The sequence below is a fragment of the Coloeus monedula genome (genome assembly GCF_965178545.1).
Source record: "Coloeus monedula genome assembly, chromosome: 6".
Taxonomy (NCBI): domain Eukaryota; kingdom Metazoa; phylum Chordata; class Aves; order Passeriformes; family Corvidae; genus Coloeus; species Coloeus monedula.
The window spans coordinates 49942478-49957517 of record NC_138786.1 but is presented as its reverse complement, the minus strand read 5'-3'; the positions used below and the strand labels follow the sequence as shown (position 1 = coordinate 49957517).

Sequence of the window (15040 nt, the reverse complement as noted above, 5' to 3'; positions counted from 1 at the left end):
CGTGACTCAATCGCTTCCCTGGGTAGCCTTTTCCCATGTTTGACAACCCTTTCCATGAAGAATTTTTTCCTAATACTCAATTTAAACCCCCCCACCAGAGCAACTTGAGGCCATTTCTCTTGTCCTATCGCTTGTAACTTAAGATAAGAAACTGACCCCACCTGGCTACACCTTCCTTCCTCCTTTTAGAGTTGTAGAGAGTGATAAGGTCCCCCCCAGCCTTCTTTTCTCCAAGCTAAACACCCCCAGCCCCCTCAGCCACTCCCCATATGACTCTCTAGACCCTTCACTGGCTCCTTTGCCCTTCTCTGGACATGCTCCAGCCCCTCAATGTCTTTCTTGTCATCAGGGGCCCAGAACTGAGCACAAGATTCAAGGTGCTGCCTCACCAGTGCCAAGCACTGGGGGACTTCCCTGGGCCTGGTGGCCACACTATTGCTGATACAGAATACCAGGATGCCACTGGCCTTCTTGGCCACCTGGGCACAGCTGGCTCACGTTCAGCTGCTGTCAAATGGCATCCCCAGCTGCTTTTCCACTAGGCAGCTTTCCGGCCACTCTGCCCCCAGCCTGTAGCTTTGCAGGTGGTTGTTTTGACTTGATGCTTTGGGATGCAGTTTCAAAGGTAAATTCCAGGTACACAACATCCACAGCCATTCCTCATTCACTCAGCTGGTCACCTTGTCAGAGAAGGAGGTCAGGTCAGTCAAGCAGGACCTGCCTTTCATAAACCTGTGCTGGCCAGGCCTGATCACCCAGTTGTCCTCTCCATGTCATGGCACTCAGGAGGATCTGCTCCATAACCTTCCCTGGCAGTGAGGTCAGGCTGACTGTCCTGTAATGCCCCAGATCCTCCTTCTGGCCCTTCCTGTAGATGGGCAGCACATTTGCCAACCTCCATTTGTCTGGGACCTCCCTTGAGAGCCAGAACTGCTGAAATGATTGAAAGTGGTTTGGTGAGCTCTTCCACCAGCTCCCTCAGTACCCTTGTGTGTGTCTAAGTGGTGCAAGAGGTTGCTCACTCTTGGATTATAGGGGCTTCATTCTTCCCCTGTGCCTGCCTTGCAGCTCAGGGGTCTGGGTACCCTGCGAACAACTGGTATGAATATTAACAACTGAGGCAAAGAAGGCACTCAGAATCTCAGCCTTTTCTTCATCCATTGTCACAATCTTCCCTCTTGCATCCAATAAAGGATGGAGATTCTCTTTAGCTGCTTATTGCTAATGTATTTATAGAAACATTTTATTGTCTTTTACAGCAGTAGCCAGAATCCTTTGCCAAAGAATACTTTGAAAGAGTTGATATGTCCACGTATTATAATGGTTGGGTTGGTATATGTTACATACTTCCAAAAATTTATAAAGTTCCTCAGGACAGGAGCTAAAAACAATCGTACACTAGCAGGGAGGGAATAACCTTTATAAGCAATGAGTTCAGGTGTGCATTATTCAGAGAAGTCAGAGATGATGTGGGACTTTAATAAATTGTGACATGACACATTTTGCTCATGGTTTCACCTTGTTCATTGGGAAGGCTCCCACAGTACGCAGTGGCTGGCTGATCAGAAGAGAATCACTGTCACTAAATACGAGGCAAAGAACACAAGGAAAAAAGCCCTTGGTTTATACTTGGCATGATGCCACTCAGGACAGCGATTTTGCAGTGATGCTGGATAGGCCACTGAATATGTCCTTCCTGTGCTCAGTGACAAGGAAAAAGGAAACCAAACAGTGGGAGATGCAAAGAAAGGGAGAGAGAGAAAGGAAACCTCCATGTGCCCCTGTTCCATGATATGCCCACAGGGCATGCTGGATACTGAACTACATGAATCTTTAGTCTAAGCTGAAGGTACCCATTTTATGTGGCTTATAGGATGGGTTATGTGTATATATACACTATATATGTATTCTACTGTGCATCTATAGGCTCTACTTACAGCCAAAGCCTAAGTGGGTTTTTTTCCTTTTACTTTGCCCGAGGGAGTCCAAGACCTTTTAGGGCATTTTTATTTCCTCAGTTAACAGCAACACTTCACTCAGCTCAATGGTTCAGTAGGAAATTACTAAAAATCTAAGTCAACTTATATGATTCAGTAGTTTAGGAGCATCCATTATATATAAAAAAAGAAGTGTGGGGTTTTTTGAGAGTTTTAAAGGGTCTTTTCATCACTTTGATTGGTTGAAGTAGGTGAATTTACATTTGCCTTCATATTTGCAGTTTTGGTCTTTTTACAACCATTGATTATACTTCTTACAACCACATGAATGTCTTGCTATTTACCCGTGAACCTTCACAAAGATTCTAACCAGATCTATTATATCCCTTATTTAATGTTTCTGTGTCTTGTTCTTTTATTTCTCCATCAAATGTATGTATATTTTTTTAAACAGGAAATCTCATTGGTTGTTAGTTTTTCCCATAAGATTCATAGCAAACTTGAATAAAATTTACTTTTTAATGTGAATTAGCTCTCAGTATACCAGTTCTAAACTGTTTTTCCTTGACATCTATTACCTTAGAGTATATGATAAATCTGTTTTTAGTTCACAATAAAAGGCAAATAAGAATAAAACTATGAGTGGCAAAATAATGATATCCTCATTCCTCGGGTCCTCTACAACTGATGCAGAGGATTTTCCATCCTGACTTGAAGAACTGAGTGCACGATCTAAACTTTCTTGTAAACAATTGTTTTCTTTCCAGTCAAACTTTTCTACAATTGCCTTTAAATAATGTCCATAGTCCCTTATTTGTATTATCTTCACATAAAATAAATCACCTTTCTCTCCCAAGAGAAATTTCAATACATTGAATTTTCCACAAGTTGTGATAAAAATTTAAATTCTCAGTAAATTGACTAAAAATTGTTTTGAATTTTGTTTTCCATTTTATTGTTAAATAACAGAAAAAACAATCACTTCATATTATCTTATAAAATAAAAATTAGCACGGAAAATTTTCATCATTTCTCTTTCAAAACATTGACAAAGTCAAATATCCATGAAAATGTTAAGGTTTCTCTGACTTTGCTTTCTTACATGGAAATTACTCTCTCAGAAAACTTCCAAGAAGTTTTTCCGAGAAAGGATTTTTAACTGGAACATTAACAGTTACAGGAAGAATCTGGGTACTTGTGCAATCTAGGAAAGTTTCTCAGGTGTGGAAAGCATTGTGCATTTGTGAAGTAGGTTGTAAGTAGTAGAACGAGCAAGCAGAACACTGAAATTATAGCTTGTATATAACCCTACTACCATCAAAGATAAATAGGGACCTCCAGCCCAAAGGATTTAGGGACTTCTTAGCTTTGGCTGGCCACTGAATGCCTACAGAGCAGTAATAAAAATAATTACTTTTACACTAAACTGTGAACAGAAATGTTTAGAGAATGCTGGTAGATAATTTCCTCCTTTGTAGACAGTGAATCCTCTTAGGCATAGTCTTGGCTTCCAGGATTCTGTTTCTGGTGAGAAGACCCTATTCACTGTGCTTCAGAAGTTACTTCAGGAAGGATCCCAATAGTTCAGAGATTTCCGGAGATCAGGGAAGACTAAGTGCCATCTCTGCTGTAATATTTGGGTGTTGGGTTTGGAGCTATATTAATTATGTGTGTGGAGGCGAATTAGAAAAACAAACGTGTTTGTTAAGAGATTAATTCAATCATCATTAGTTGGAGAGTCGGAGCAGTCACAAAGGCCAGAGACCGGTTCAAACTGGTTTTCATAATCCCCACCCACCTAAGTTCTACCAAAGGCATTAATTTAAAAACATTGCATCATCAAGGAAAAAAAAAATACTCTCACTGGATGATCAATGAACCTAAGAGCAGGACATCATCACCTAGAAGCTCTTGTGACCTGATTAACCTTTTTGCTCTCTACAGCTGAGCCCCATTCTTGCTGACCCCATCCCTAGGAGTGTCATAATGCTCTGCTGCTCTATGCAAGAAGACACCTGGGTATTCTGTGAAAATCGGTCTGGGCTTTCCCTGGTCCCCAAAGGCTGAGTTTCAATGAAGGGTCTTGCTGTGTCTCCTCTGGGAATGCTTTTCTCTATAATTCTTCAACAGGGTCTATTTGCCATTTCTCTCCAAGCTAATGGAGGAAGCAGGGGTAGAGGAATGGTGTGCCAAGATGAGAGTGCTCTGCAGGTGACCCTGTGTGTGATGTGAGGAAAGGCAGGAAAAGAATGTCAGAGGAGATATTAGTATGTAGGAGACAACACTAGACAGGGTATTGTCAGGTTTGGATTAGGGAAGTTTTGTCACATTTCCAACAGTTTTGCTGTTAAAAGTAACAGATTTGAGATGCTTGTGGTTGATTACATAGAAAAATGGCTTTGTTTAATTTGTCTGTATATTGATCTAGAGTATGATTTTTAAAAGCTACTTGGAGTTGGTCTAAATCTTCTCCCAACATGGTTAAAAGCAGTGGCCACAGAAAAATTTAATCTACTCGATATCAATTCAAAATAAAATTGAGACCAGCCTCCCTTCTGCACTTGTTCCCTGGTGGATTCCTGTGTTTGTACCCTCATTTTCAGCAGAGCTGCTCTGTATGAGTAGGGAGACTGACAAGGTGTAATAAACAAGGCAAATTGACTCTGTGGCTTGCAAGACCACTTTCTGCGTCCTTTTTTTGAGTGTTAGCCAAAATCCATATGGTGTGCTTGGACAGCTGAGCTTCTGAGTCACACAATAATGTCATTAGTGTTTACTTCAATCCACTTTGATCAGCCTTACTTGATCAGCTGCATGATTAAAGGTAGAAATTTGATTCAGTATCACTCAGGAGTACACAGGAGGTAAAGAATTCAAATGAGATGGTCCCAGATAGCAGGGTCAATGAACCAAATGGGAAGGTGAAGAAGAACTTTTTAATGAAGGCTTTCAGAATAATGTTAGTTGCTTAAGTCTTGAATTACTCATTGGGATGGTTCTTGTTAACTATATTTTCATGTTGTATAGACACACATTTATTAAAATTTTAAGTACTATATTGCTGTTGGAAACCCATAATTAATTGATTAATTCCTTTCTTTCTTTAACGCAAGAACATTATTAGGAAAGAAGGACAGACCAGTAGTTGCAAAGCATTGGGTTGGGACTTGGGAGTTTCTGCTTCCCTTCCCAACTCAGTCACAGGTTCACATTGCAGAAACCTATCTTCTGGGCTGCTTATAGCTACCCACTAGGACTGACCATCCTTCCTCTCTTAGCTTACATAGTCAGAGCAGGAGTTAGGTGCCTTACCATAGGTAAGCGATATGATTTTAAAAGCACAATACTGGATGGGTAATAGACTAAGAGGTTCAGGTGAAACAATCCCTGCTGGCATGATGCTTGGGTCAAGCTGAAAGGTGAAAAAAATTTCAGCGAGCACAGTGGTCTTATCCTTCTCTATTTTCCTGTATAAGATTCTTATGCTGTAGGTGCTGGCAACAGATATTTGCATTTTCTAGACATGAAAGAAAAATGTCTGGTATAAGGATTGGCATGTGCAGTGTCATGTGGTGCATACTGGTTAGTAATACTTGCAACACTTGGGTGTGCTTAATCACCTGTCCCCATGCCTTAATGCACCTCAGTAACTACCACTCCTTGAATACAAGTGCTAAGCATACCAGGAAAGAAGACACTTTCTGTAAAGTCCAGAGGACTTTTTATGGAAGCTTGCAATTGAGGAAACTTTCAAACTTCACTTTGAAGTTGTATAAAGCTGCATTCTACAGACCACAGATTTTCAAATTGTTTATCACTGTTACCAAGGCAGGTACCATGGAATAAAACTGATAAAAAGTTATCCTGTCTTCATTAAACTCAATAAAGAACTAAAGCAGTGCTTAAGACCTTTAAAAGTAATTTTCTATTTTCACACCATCTAATCTCAGTGAGGAAGTTAGATGTGCCTTTTTTATTACAGATGAGAAAACTGAAGCCTATTAGTGTTAGTGATATTCCCAAGGTTAAAACTAAGCTGCTCAACAGAAACAGCCATCTATCCTGAATTTTCAGTCCAGCAGTTCCCTCATCAGGTGGTCCACCCCAACCTGAAATCAGTCCAGTATCCTGAGCAGTACTTGGCCAGTGAAAGATATTATTGGAGATCTTTATGGTCAATAAGATTATTTTGTCATCTATCTTGGTGGTTAGAAGGAAAAGAAAGTAGAATGCATACTATTTTTTCACAATATCCCAGATAGAAATCATCCAGATATTAAAACCTTGGTAGCTCTTTCATTATTAATATTAGTCTTATATAAGTATTCTGAAAAGAAAATCCATGGTAAAGCTGTTACATGCAGAAATAATGAAAAATTGGCTTTCTTTTGAAAGATTCTGGGGCCTAAATAAAGGTTTCTAATGTTACTAATGAGCAGCCTGCCTACTCTCCTGCCCCTTTTATAGGAGGCTGTGGTTCCTGTGTCATACCCACCAACCTGCACACACTGAAGCAGCAATAGGGGGTTCAGTTGTTCAGTTGTTATTGGTGCACCATACATGTAACACATCTGCTACATTTAGTGTATAATTTGCAACTGGAATTGGTTTTCCAGCTGAAGAATTATGATAAGTGTTCACTATTGGTCATTGCCATTGGTAATTTTTTTTAAATTCTCGTCCTTGTTATCTACTTAGTTCATATGAATGATGTTAATTCAAATGAAAAAACATATTGTGAGCAGAACTTACTCCTCCTTGTGCATGTTTTCTTCACTATATATAGACTATATTTCATCCTAATTTCACAGTCTCTTTCCAAACTACTGAATTTTGTCTTTCTGACAAGACAGTGGAGGAGATTCTTCAAGAAGTATTGAAAGCATGGCATGACCCGTGAGCAGATTGTGCCTTTATTCTTCATTATATACCTCATCCTACTAGAAAAAACACAGTTCACCAGACATGCATACATCCCCAATCTTAGCAATTTTCCCTGCACTCTGAATGCCCGATCCTTTCCCAATGACTATTACATAAGACTATCAGCAAGGAAATGGAGGGGAAGACAATGTCCATTTCCTTCCTAATTCCATACTCCATTTCCTTCTTATTGCTGCTCTGTCAATATACTTGTGGTCTATATTCTTTACACTAAAAAGTCTTTGTGTAAGATATGACATAATAGGTTTATAGGCATAAAATTTTTTTGATATTTGAAGTAACTTGTGTGTCTATGAGCCATAATCCCAGAAGAGCTTTTATTGTTGCTAAATTGACACAAAAACTCTAATTTCCTTACCTAAGGTGTAGAAGGATAACAAGAACACTGGACAAGTTGAGTGGTTCTCTTGTCATTGAATATACCAGCTACTGGTTAATTAAGAACTCTTTAAACCTGCTTTAGAATGTTCTACTCAAAACAAAACAAACTGTCAATAAGATGTTTGCAAGATGTTAGCAAATACATGACATTGAAATATATATATGGCTCTATTTCTTCTAAAGATGTCAAAATGTGATCTGGGGTGTGGTATAGAAACTGATCTGCATGAACTATACAACAGTAACATGGACTCGGGCAATGTAGACTTCGTAGTGATTTTATCAGAAGGAAAAAACCACATCTGTTTGGTTATTTCCATATTCTGTACTTTTATTCCTATAAAAAATAAATAGGATAGGAAAAGATCTAGCTCTGTAGAAAAATGATTAGTATGAAGCTGGTTGACATGGTTTCATGACTTAGAGTTGAAACTGTGGTCAGTAGGGAGGTGGGACTGTAATGGCTCATGGCAGTGTGTGGAAAAACCTGGCATGCGTGTGTCTGTCTGCTCCTCAGTTTAGTTTCAAGCTGCTGTAGCACCTTATTTCTGCTGCTATAATGAAATAATAAGGAAATGCCTTGTTAAAGGTTAGCTTAACATTATTAAAAACAAAACAGTAATTACAAGGCACACAAATGAAAGAGAAAACAAGAGGCTTATAACCATTTTGTAACACAGTTTGTCCTTGACCACAATGACCTGTTATTCACCTGGGCTTTGATTAGTAAAATAATCTCTGTGTTTGTGACGTTTACAGCCAAAGTTAGATGGAACAAGTAAAAAGGGAAGGGGGGAAGGGGGAGAGGGGGAGAAATATGGAGGAAAACAAAGAAGGGGAGTGTCCAGACAACATTTATCTATGTTCTGTCTCCATGTTTATCTATGTTTGTAACAACAAAATTACACATGTGAGTAAACAAGTACAAAGAAAAGAGTCATCACTAATGGGGAAATGTCTTTCATGTCACCACTCAATCACAGTCTGTGTTGTTAACTGGAAAAATTCAGTCATCTTGATCCATCAGCATTTCATTCCTATTGGGAAAAGTTAAGACAGAAGCAGCTCTTGTTTTCCTTTGAACAATTTAAAAGTGTGTGAGAGGGCGAGGAGAATGAGAAGTGGGTGCGCACATGCAGTATGCAAACATGTGGGAGTAAACAGCCTACTACTTGTATTCCCGCCACCTGCCCGAGGCAGTAACTGAGATGCACACAGAACTGAGATAGATGAAGGGACCACATCAGCCAGGGTGGAAAACCCATCATGGAAACGTGTCCATCATATACCCTCTCAGTGGTATTAAGCTACAGAGCGAGAAGGTACAGGCAATTACTTTGTCATCCATATACAGGCTGAGGATCATGCAGAAGATTTGTCTCTGGATAGATTTTGGAAGAGCACCAAGCTGATGTGATACGTGCCTGTGAGCTCCATGTGTGCTTCATGGCACAGAAAGCCTGACTTCTGGCACTGAGAGTTAGCATCTGTTTCCAGTGATTCCAGGCACAACCTCCCGGTTTCCAGTAGGGTCCTAATCACATAACGCTTGCACTTAAGCTCCTCCGCATGGGCAGAGGCAACAGAGAGGATGTCACAGCTGCTATCTAAATGGCTGAAGATCGTCAGCTTCTTTGGCTGAGTAACAGAGATGATGCTTGCAAACCCTGTTTCATCAATATTTGCTTTGTTTCCTCCTTTTTTCTGGTTGGCTCTAATCTTTATCAGGTCTGTGTAATGTTTAACATCTCTACTTAAGCAGAAGATGATGTAGCAGTATAAGTAACAGCGTGGGGAACACCATGGTCAGCTGAATGCAACAGGGCTTCTGATTTTGTAAGTACTACACATGCATTTTTCTTACAGACTTGCAAATACTGCTTTCTGCAGTCAGTGGAATTTTAATATTAGGTTAATTTCATTTGTCTGCTTGTGATTTGGTTCTGGATGTTGCAATGAAATATTAACCAAGCAGACGTTCAAGGGACCAGTGGGACCTGCTGTTCTGGGGGAATATGCTTAGACTGAAATCAAACTAAAAAACCCTTTGAAGTCATGGGGATTTATTAAGTACTTGTTAAAAGAGAATACTGATGTAACCACCTTTCAGGTTGGGAACAGCCTTCACAGTGACTTAAAATTTTAAAATTACAATAATCCCACTAGTGACTGAACAACCAGGTCCAATTTAAAAACTCTTCTGGTGACTTAATTTATAAAGCAACAATTGAATTGCTAAGGCCAGGTTCTCTAATTAGGACTGGGGTGAGTGTAGGGGGTGGGTGGAAGGTCACAACTTAAATTTAGTTGCCCCTTTTATTCCCATAGACAAACTAATATGTGGTCTGGAAGAGAATTATTTTCTGAACTTCCATTTTGCATAAAAAGTACTTCCAGATTTAACAAAGCCCTTCCAATTTCTTCAGCTTTGAAATGTTAATAAAAATATTGGTGTCAGAAAATTTCTAATCTCAAAATGTTGAAATTACTGTGATTTTCATCTCTAAAGGGAAGATTATGTGAGGAAAGCCTGATGACAGTATTCAGTGTTTTTGATGGAAGTACTTAATTTAGATTTCTGTAGAGAGCTATGATACCAGGAGAAGTTTTTTAACTGATCTGTTACAGCAGAAGTTAAAAATAGAGCCATGCCTAATATAAACTTGCTGCAGAAAAAAAACTCCAAACCATACTCTTTACTTCAGAAATTCTTTAAAATTTACACTAAGCTCTGTATGGACATAGGAAGTAATCATGGATAGAAAAAATTATTTTTTTTTCTTTTTCACTTAATTTGCAATATCTCAAACAACTAAAACAAAACAGACTATGACATATTAAACATCAAATACTTTTGAGACACCTTTTGTACTATATAATTTCTTCATTTTTCCAAAGTACATATGTGTTGTTTGGGTTTTCCTTTTTTTTTTGTCTTTGAAGAAGAGGCATATAGATGACCTTCTTCCATCACTTAGCAGCTGTGGCCAGTAACTGGCCATGTGAGTAAGTAACCACAATGCAGACAGGGATGTGAATTTAACAAGAACTGGATAATCCATGATAGCTGTCTGTCCATGAGCTGCTGCCCTGAGGAAAGTGAGGGAATTTACCCCAGTTCCACTGAATAATGAGCTGCCTCATATTTCCTTACATTTAGCAAATCGTGTTTGGGCAGATGCTGTGGAGTATTTGTCTTTGAAACCCACACCCTGTCTTGCCTCGCGATTGTTTGTTTAGATGTACCCTATAAGAGACAGTGTTTTGGGAAGATAATGTCATTGTTAATAAAGATTATTATGGACTGTAGCTTTATATTTTCATTGCCAATGGAAAAAAGTATTGTCTTTTCAGAGCAGTTACCATGAAATATTATGGTCTTATTATGCCTGATATTTTAATCTATAACTTGGTTGAATTTGTTAAATAAATTTGACATTATGCCCATGAGAACTTTAAGCATCCTAAGTACATTAGATATTTATAGTTGAACTATGTAACACTTATGCTAAAAAACTATTCATTGTTTCTTACTACCAAGCACATCATTACCATCTGCTCATTTAATGACTGTTTATTTTGTGACAGAATAATTTGAAAAGAAGATGAAGTGTCTCCTGTGCCTGTGTTTACTCCTTGCTGTTCTTTGTGCTGTAACCCATTGCTGCCCTGAAGATATTTGCCATGAAGTCAACAATACTAATCTGCGTGATGGAAGAGAAAATTTATTAGCATATAGCTGTGACAAGAAAAGCTCTAATTATGCAGATTTTGTATTTAGATTTTACAGGCAGGCTACATCAAAAGAAGCTGATAAAAATGTTTTCTTTTCTCCCATGAGCATCTCCACTGCCTTTGCCATGCTGGCTGTTGGTGCTAAGTCAACCACTCTGTCTCAGATTTTTGAAGGACTGGGCTTTGATGACCTGACTGAGACTCGCATACATGATGTACATGAAAGTTTTCACAAAGTTTTGTCAGTACTGAGCTGTGCTGATGTTAATATCACATTAAATATAGGGAATGCCCTTTTTACAGCTACTGGGTATGAACCACAGGAATCATTTTTACAAAATACCAAACAGTTTTATGAAGCAGATTTTTTTCCTAGTGATTTTCATAAACCAGAAGAAGCTAAGAAGCAAATCAATAAATATGTAGAGGAGAAAACCAAGGGTAAAATTCCTGAATTAGTTGGTCATCTTGATCCAAATACTGTACTGGTTCTTGTTAACTATATTTATTTTAAAGGTAAGATATTTAACATACTATTTCAATAGATTTTTTGATACAAAATAAAATTTTAGGGAACTTCTGATGATTTATTACCAGAATGACTATTTAGGAAAGAGCTAAACCATGCAGGACCTTTGAAGTAAAGATTAGATCTGGCCAAGATCAGAATATCTGATTGTTGAGAAATACTGATTTCTTGGTTTTGATCCAATTTGCTTGAAAGCTGTGGACAGAGAAGTTCCACACTAGTGGATGCCTCAGAGACAAGGATCCACATAGTCTCACTGGTCTGAGGCCATAATGACTAAAGATGTGTCCAAGATCTCTATGCTGACTGTACATGACAGTCAGACTTGGTGGACTGACATCCTTGCACAAGGACCCCAGTTTTATGGTAGATCTGCTAGATGCTCTGCATGAAAACCTGGGACATAGTATCTTGAGGGCCTGTGCTTCTGGAGCCTTGCTCAAATGCGATATATGCTCAAACGCTTTAACTGCTGATGAATTCCCCACCAGGCTGAGTGCAGTCAGCTTGCATGGCCTAACAGAAAAGGCATCAGAAGGTCCTGTGACCGATTGCTTACGTGATTGCATTTAAATGGCATAAAAGGCATTACATAGGGTTACAGTAGAAGAACGACTCTCAAATGGTCATCAACCTTTGGTTGTTCTTCAGCAAGACATGACATGCTCACACTAACTATGATGAGCTTACTGCACACCTAAAATGCTTTACCGTGTGTGATGGAGGAGGTTGAAGTGATTTAGTGAGCCTCTTCTCCCATCAATATACCTCCAGTGTCCTACATTAATTCTGGTCTGATATAGATGAGTCATTCTTTATGATCTTCACATTTGAGTGCAACAACATCTCTTTTTCCCCATTAGCTGCCTGGGAAAAGTCTTTTGATCCTTTGCGTACATATGAGGATGATTTTTTTGTGAGCACAAATGCATCTGTTAGAGTCAACATGATGCAGCGTGATGGTATCTCAAACAGCTACTATGACCAGGATCTCTCCTGTGTGGTGGTAGAGCTGCCTTACCAGGGCACTGCACGAGCATTGCTTATTCTGCCCGATGATGGAAAGATGAAGCAAGTGGAAGATGCTCTCTCCAAGGAAACTGTTTGTAAATGGGATAGCAAACTTGTGACCAGGTAACTCTAGGTATATGGATTGCTATATTTGAGGACACATCGCTGCTTTTAAGAGAAAATGCCAATTTCAGATCACCTCCTACTGGACATAATGTCCTGATTTCATAAAGGGAAGATTTAAGCAATTCTCCAAATGAGTCAGAGCAGAGCATAGTCACTAAGAAACTGCAGCTCTGTGACCTGACAAGGGGTCACAGCATTGTAACAGCTGCCTCAAGACTTGCTTGGCTACTTTTTGACTCGTCTTCTTTCATGGTGTTAACATGATTCATTTCCTTCACCATGTCTTAGATTTTATCCTCCTTTTCCCTTACTTTAGGCTTTCCACTAGTAGTTTTCTTACTCTCCGTAACCCTCTAGCCAAAACCTCTACTAGCTGCGTATGTGGCACTGGGATGAAAGAGCGACAATGAAGAAATTTGTTCCTTTTCCCGAAATCAAATAGAGAATGTAGATACAAGAAGATGGTGCATCTCTCAGGATGCCAAAATTGCTCAAGGAATACAAAGGCTACCATCAAACAAATTCGCAATCGAAAGAATGCTTTCAAGTGTCGCTGAGTTGTGTGCTATCCACCCTGCTGGCTGAAATGAGGCTGCAAGGGCTCACTGCTCTTCTGTTTCCTTTGACCAACAGGAGATTAAATCTGCAGTTACCAAAGTTTTCTATTAGTGGGTCTTACGATGTTAAAACCCTGTTTGAGCAAATGGGCATCACTGAAGTGTTCTCAGGCAATGCTGATCTGTCTGGAATTAGTGGCAATCAAGATCTCCAGGTTTCACAAGTAAGTAGACAGAGCTGGTGATGGGAAGGTGGTTGGTTGTTTTGATCATTTGTGTCTGGGATTTTTAAAGACTTTATTTCCCTCTTTATATTACTGAAGTTATACGTAAATCTCACAATGATATGTAGGGACTTGGTCAGTAACTGCACTTTTTTTGCAGAAAGAATCTGCTGGCTCACTTTTTTATTACTTTAATACTGTTATTAAAAAGCTGGCTATTAAATATATAGAAAAATTGGACAACATTTTAAATGACTTCTTGGCACTGGAATATAATAGTTTAATGAAATGGTGTCAAGTAAACTACAAATGAGGAGTTCATTATGATATTTGTGTTGATTAATACCTCATTTTTGATTATTCTCAAAGTTTTCAGGAAATCTTCAATTTGCAGAAGCAGAATTTGACCGTGTCAGTTTAAGCTATGATTTAATGCTAAAGATGTCAAATACTGCCCCATATTAGCATTTAAATACAAGTCTTTAATTAACCTTGAAATAAGAGAAAGTGTTGCTAGTAGAAGTCCAAACCATTTAAGAAAATATACAAGCTTGCACATGGGGTATTTTTATCCCACTTTACTCAGCACTGGTGAGAATGCATTTACAGTGTGTCCACGCTAATTTTTGCCCCTAGTTGCTCAGTCCTGGCATAGAAAATATTCCTGTTTCAAACTCTTGGAGATTTATCATAAAATCAACTTTCATCTACTGGATCTATTACTCCTTTCTTCTCCTAAATATTCCATAAGAACAGAATTTATTTTACTCCTGCTTCCAGTTCCATGTATAAACCACAGTGTTTTCTCCTATTCCATGCAGGCAATTCACAAGGCCCTGCTGGAAGTTGATGAGTCTGGAACTGAAGCTGCAGGAGCCACTGCCATAATCCTTACCAGAGTTTCCTATACTTCTCGTACCATCAAAGTCAACAGGCCCTTCATTATTTTGATCTCTGACAAACAAACCGGCATCACACTTTTCATGGGGAAAATTGTTGATCCTACTAAGGAGTAATTGCTCGGTTATCTGGCATAATGATGTTGGGCATGAGTTATAATTGTTACAGTGTTTGCAGTTTTGGGCTAGTTAGTGCTACTTACTAGTCTCTGATTAAGGGATATTCAGATGTAAATTAGAAATTTCCTTATCAAATTAATAAGCAAAAAGCATTGTAAAATATCACCATCAACTGACACTTTTTAAATGTAACATTTTCCCCAGCTGAATAATTGTATTGGGTTTGCCTGGCAAGGTTTTGGTAGTGGGGGCCTGTGGGGGGCCTTTAGGGGTGGCTTCACTGAGAAGTTGCCAGAAGTTTCCCCGTATCTGACAGAGCCATTGCCAGCAGGCTCCAAGATGGATCTGCTGCTGCTGAAGGGTGAGCCAATCAGAAATGATAGTAACACCTCTGTGGTAACATATTTAAGAAAGGAATAAAGTTATTTCACAGAAGTAATTGAGGCCAGAGGAATGCAGAGTGAGAATCTGTGAGATGAACATCTCTGCAGACGCTCAGGTCAGCAAAGAAGCAGGGGGAGGAGGTGCTTCAGGTGCCAAGGCAAAGATCCACCTGCAGCCCATGGTGCAGACCATG

At 39.2% G+C, this 15040-nt stretch overlaps 1 protein-coding gene across 1 annotated transcript in view; it reads left to right on the top strand.

Annotated features, from left to right (window-relative positions):
• LOC309574119 (uncharacterized protein) overlaps positions 1–14460 on the top strand; it is a gene marked incomplete at both ends in the record, with an annotated part of 29161 nt that extends 14701 nt beyond the window's left edge. The window contains 4 exons of the mRNA XM_082283472.1: positions 10865–11513; positions 12390–12660; positions 13297–13444; positions 14266–14460. Coding sequence (XP_082139598.1) covers positions 10865–11513; positions 12390–12660; positions 13297–13444; positions 14266–14460 — 1263 coding nt within the window. The remainder of the gene's footprint in view (positions 1–10864; positions 11514–12389; positions 12661–13296; positions 13445–14265) is intronic.
• Positions 14461–15040: the final 580 nt, after the last annotated feature.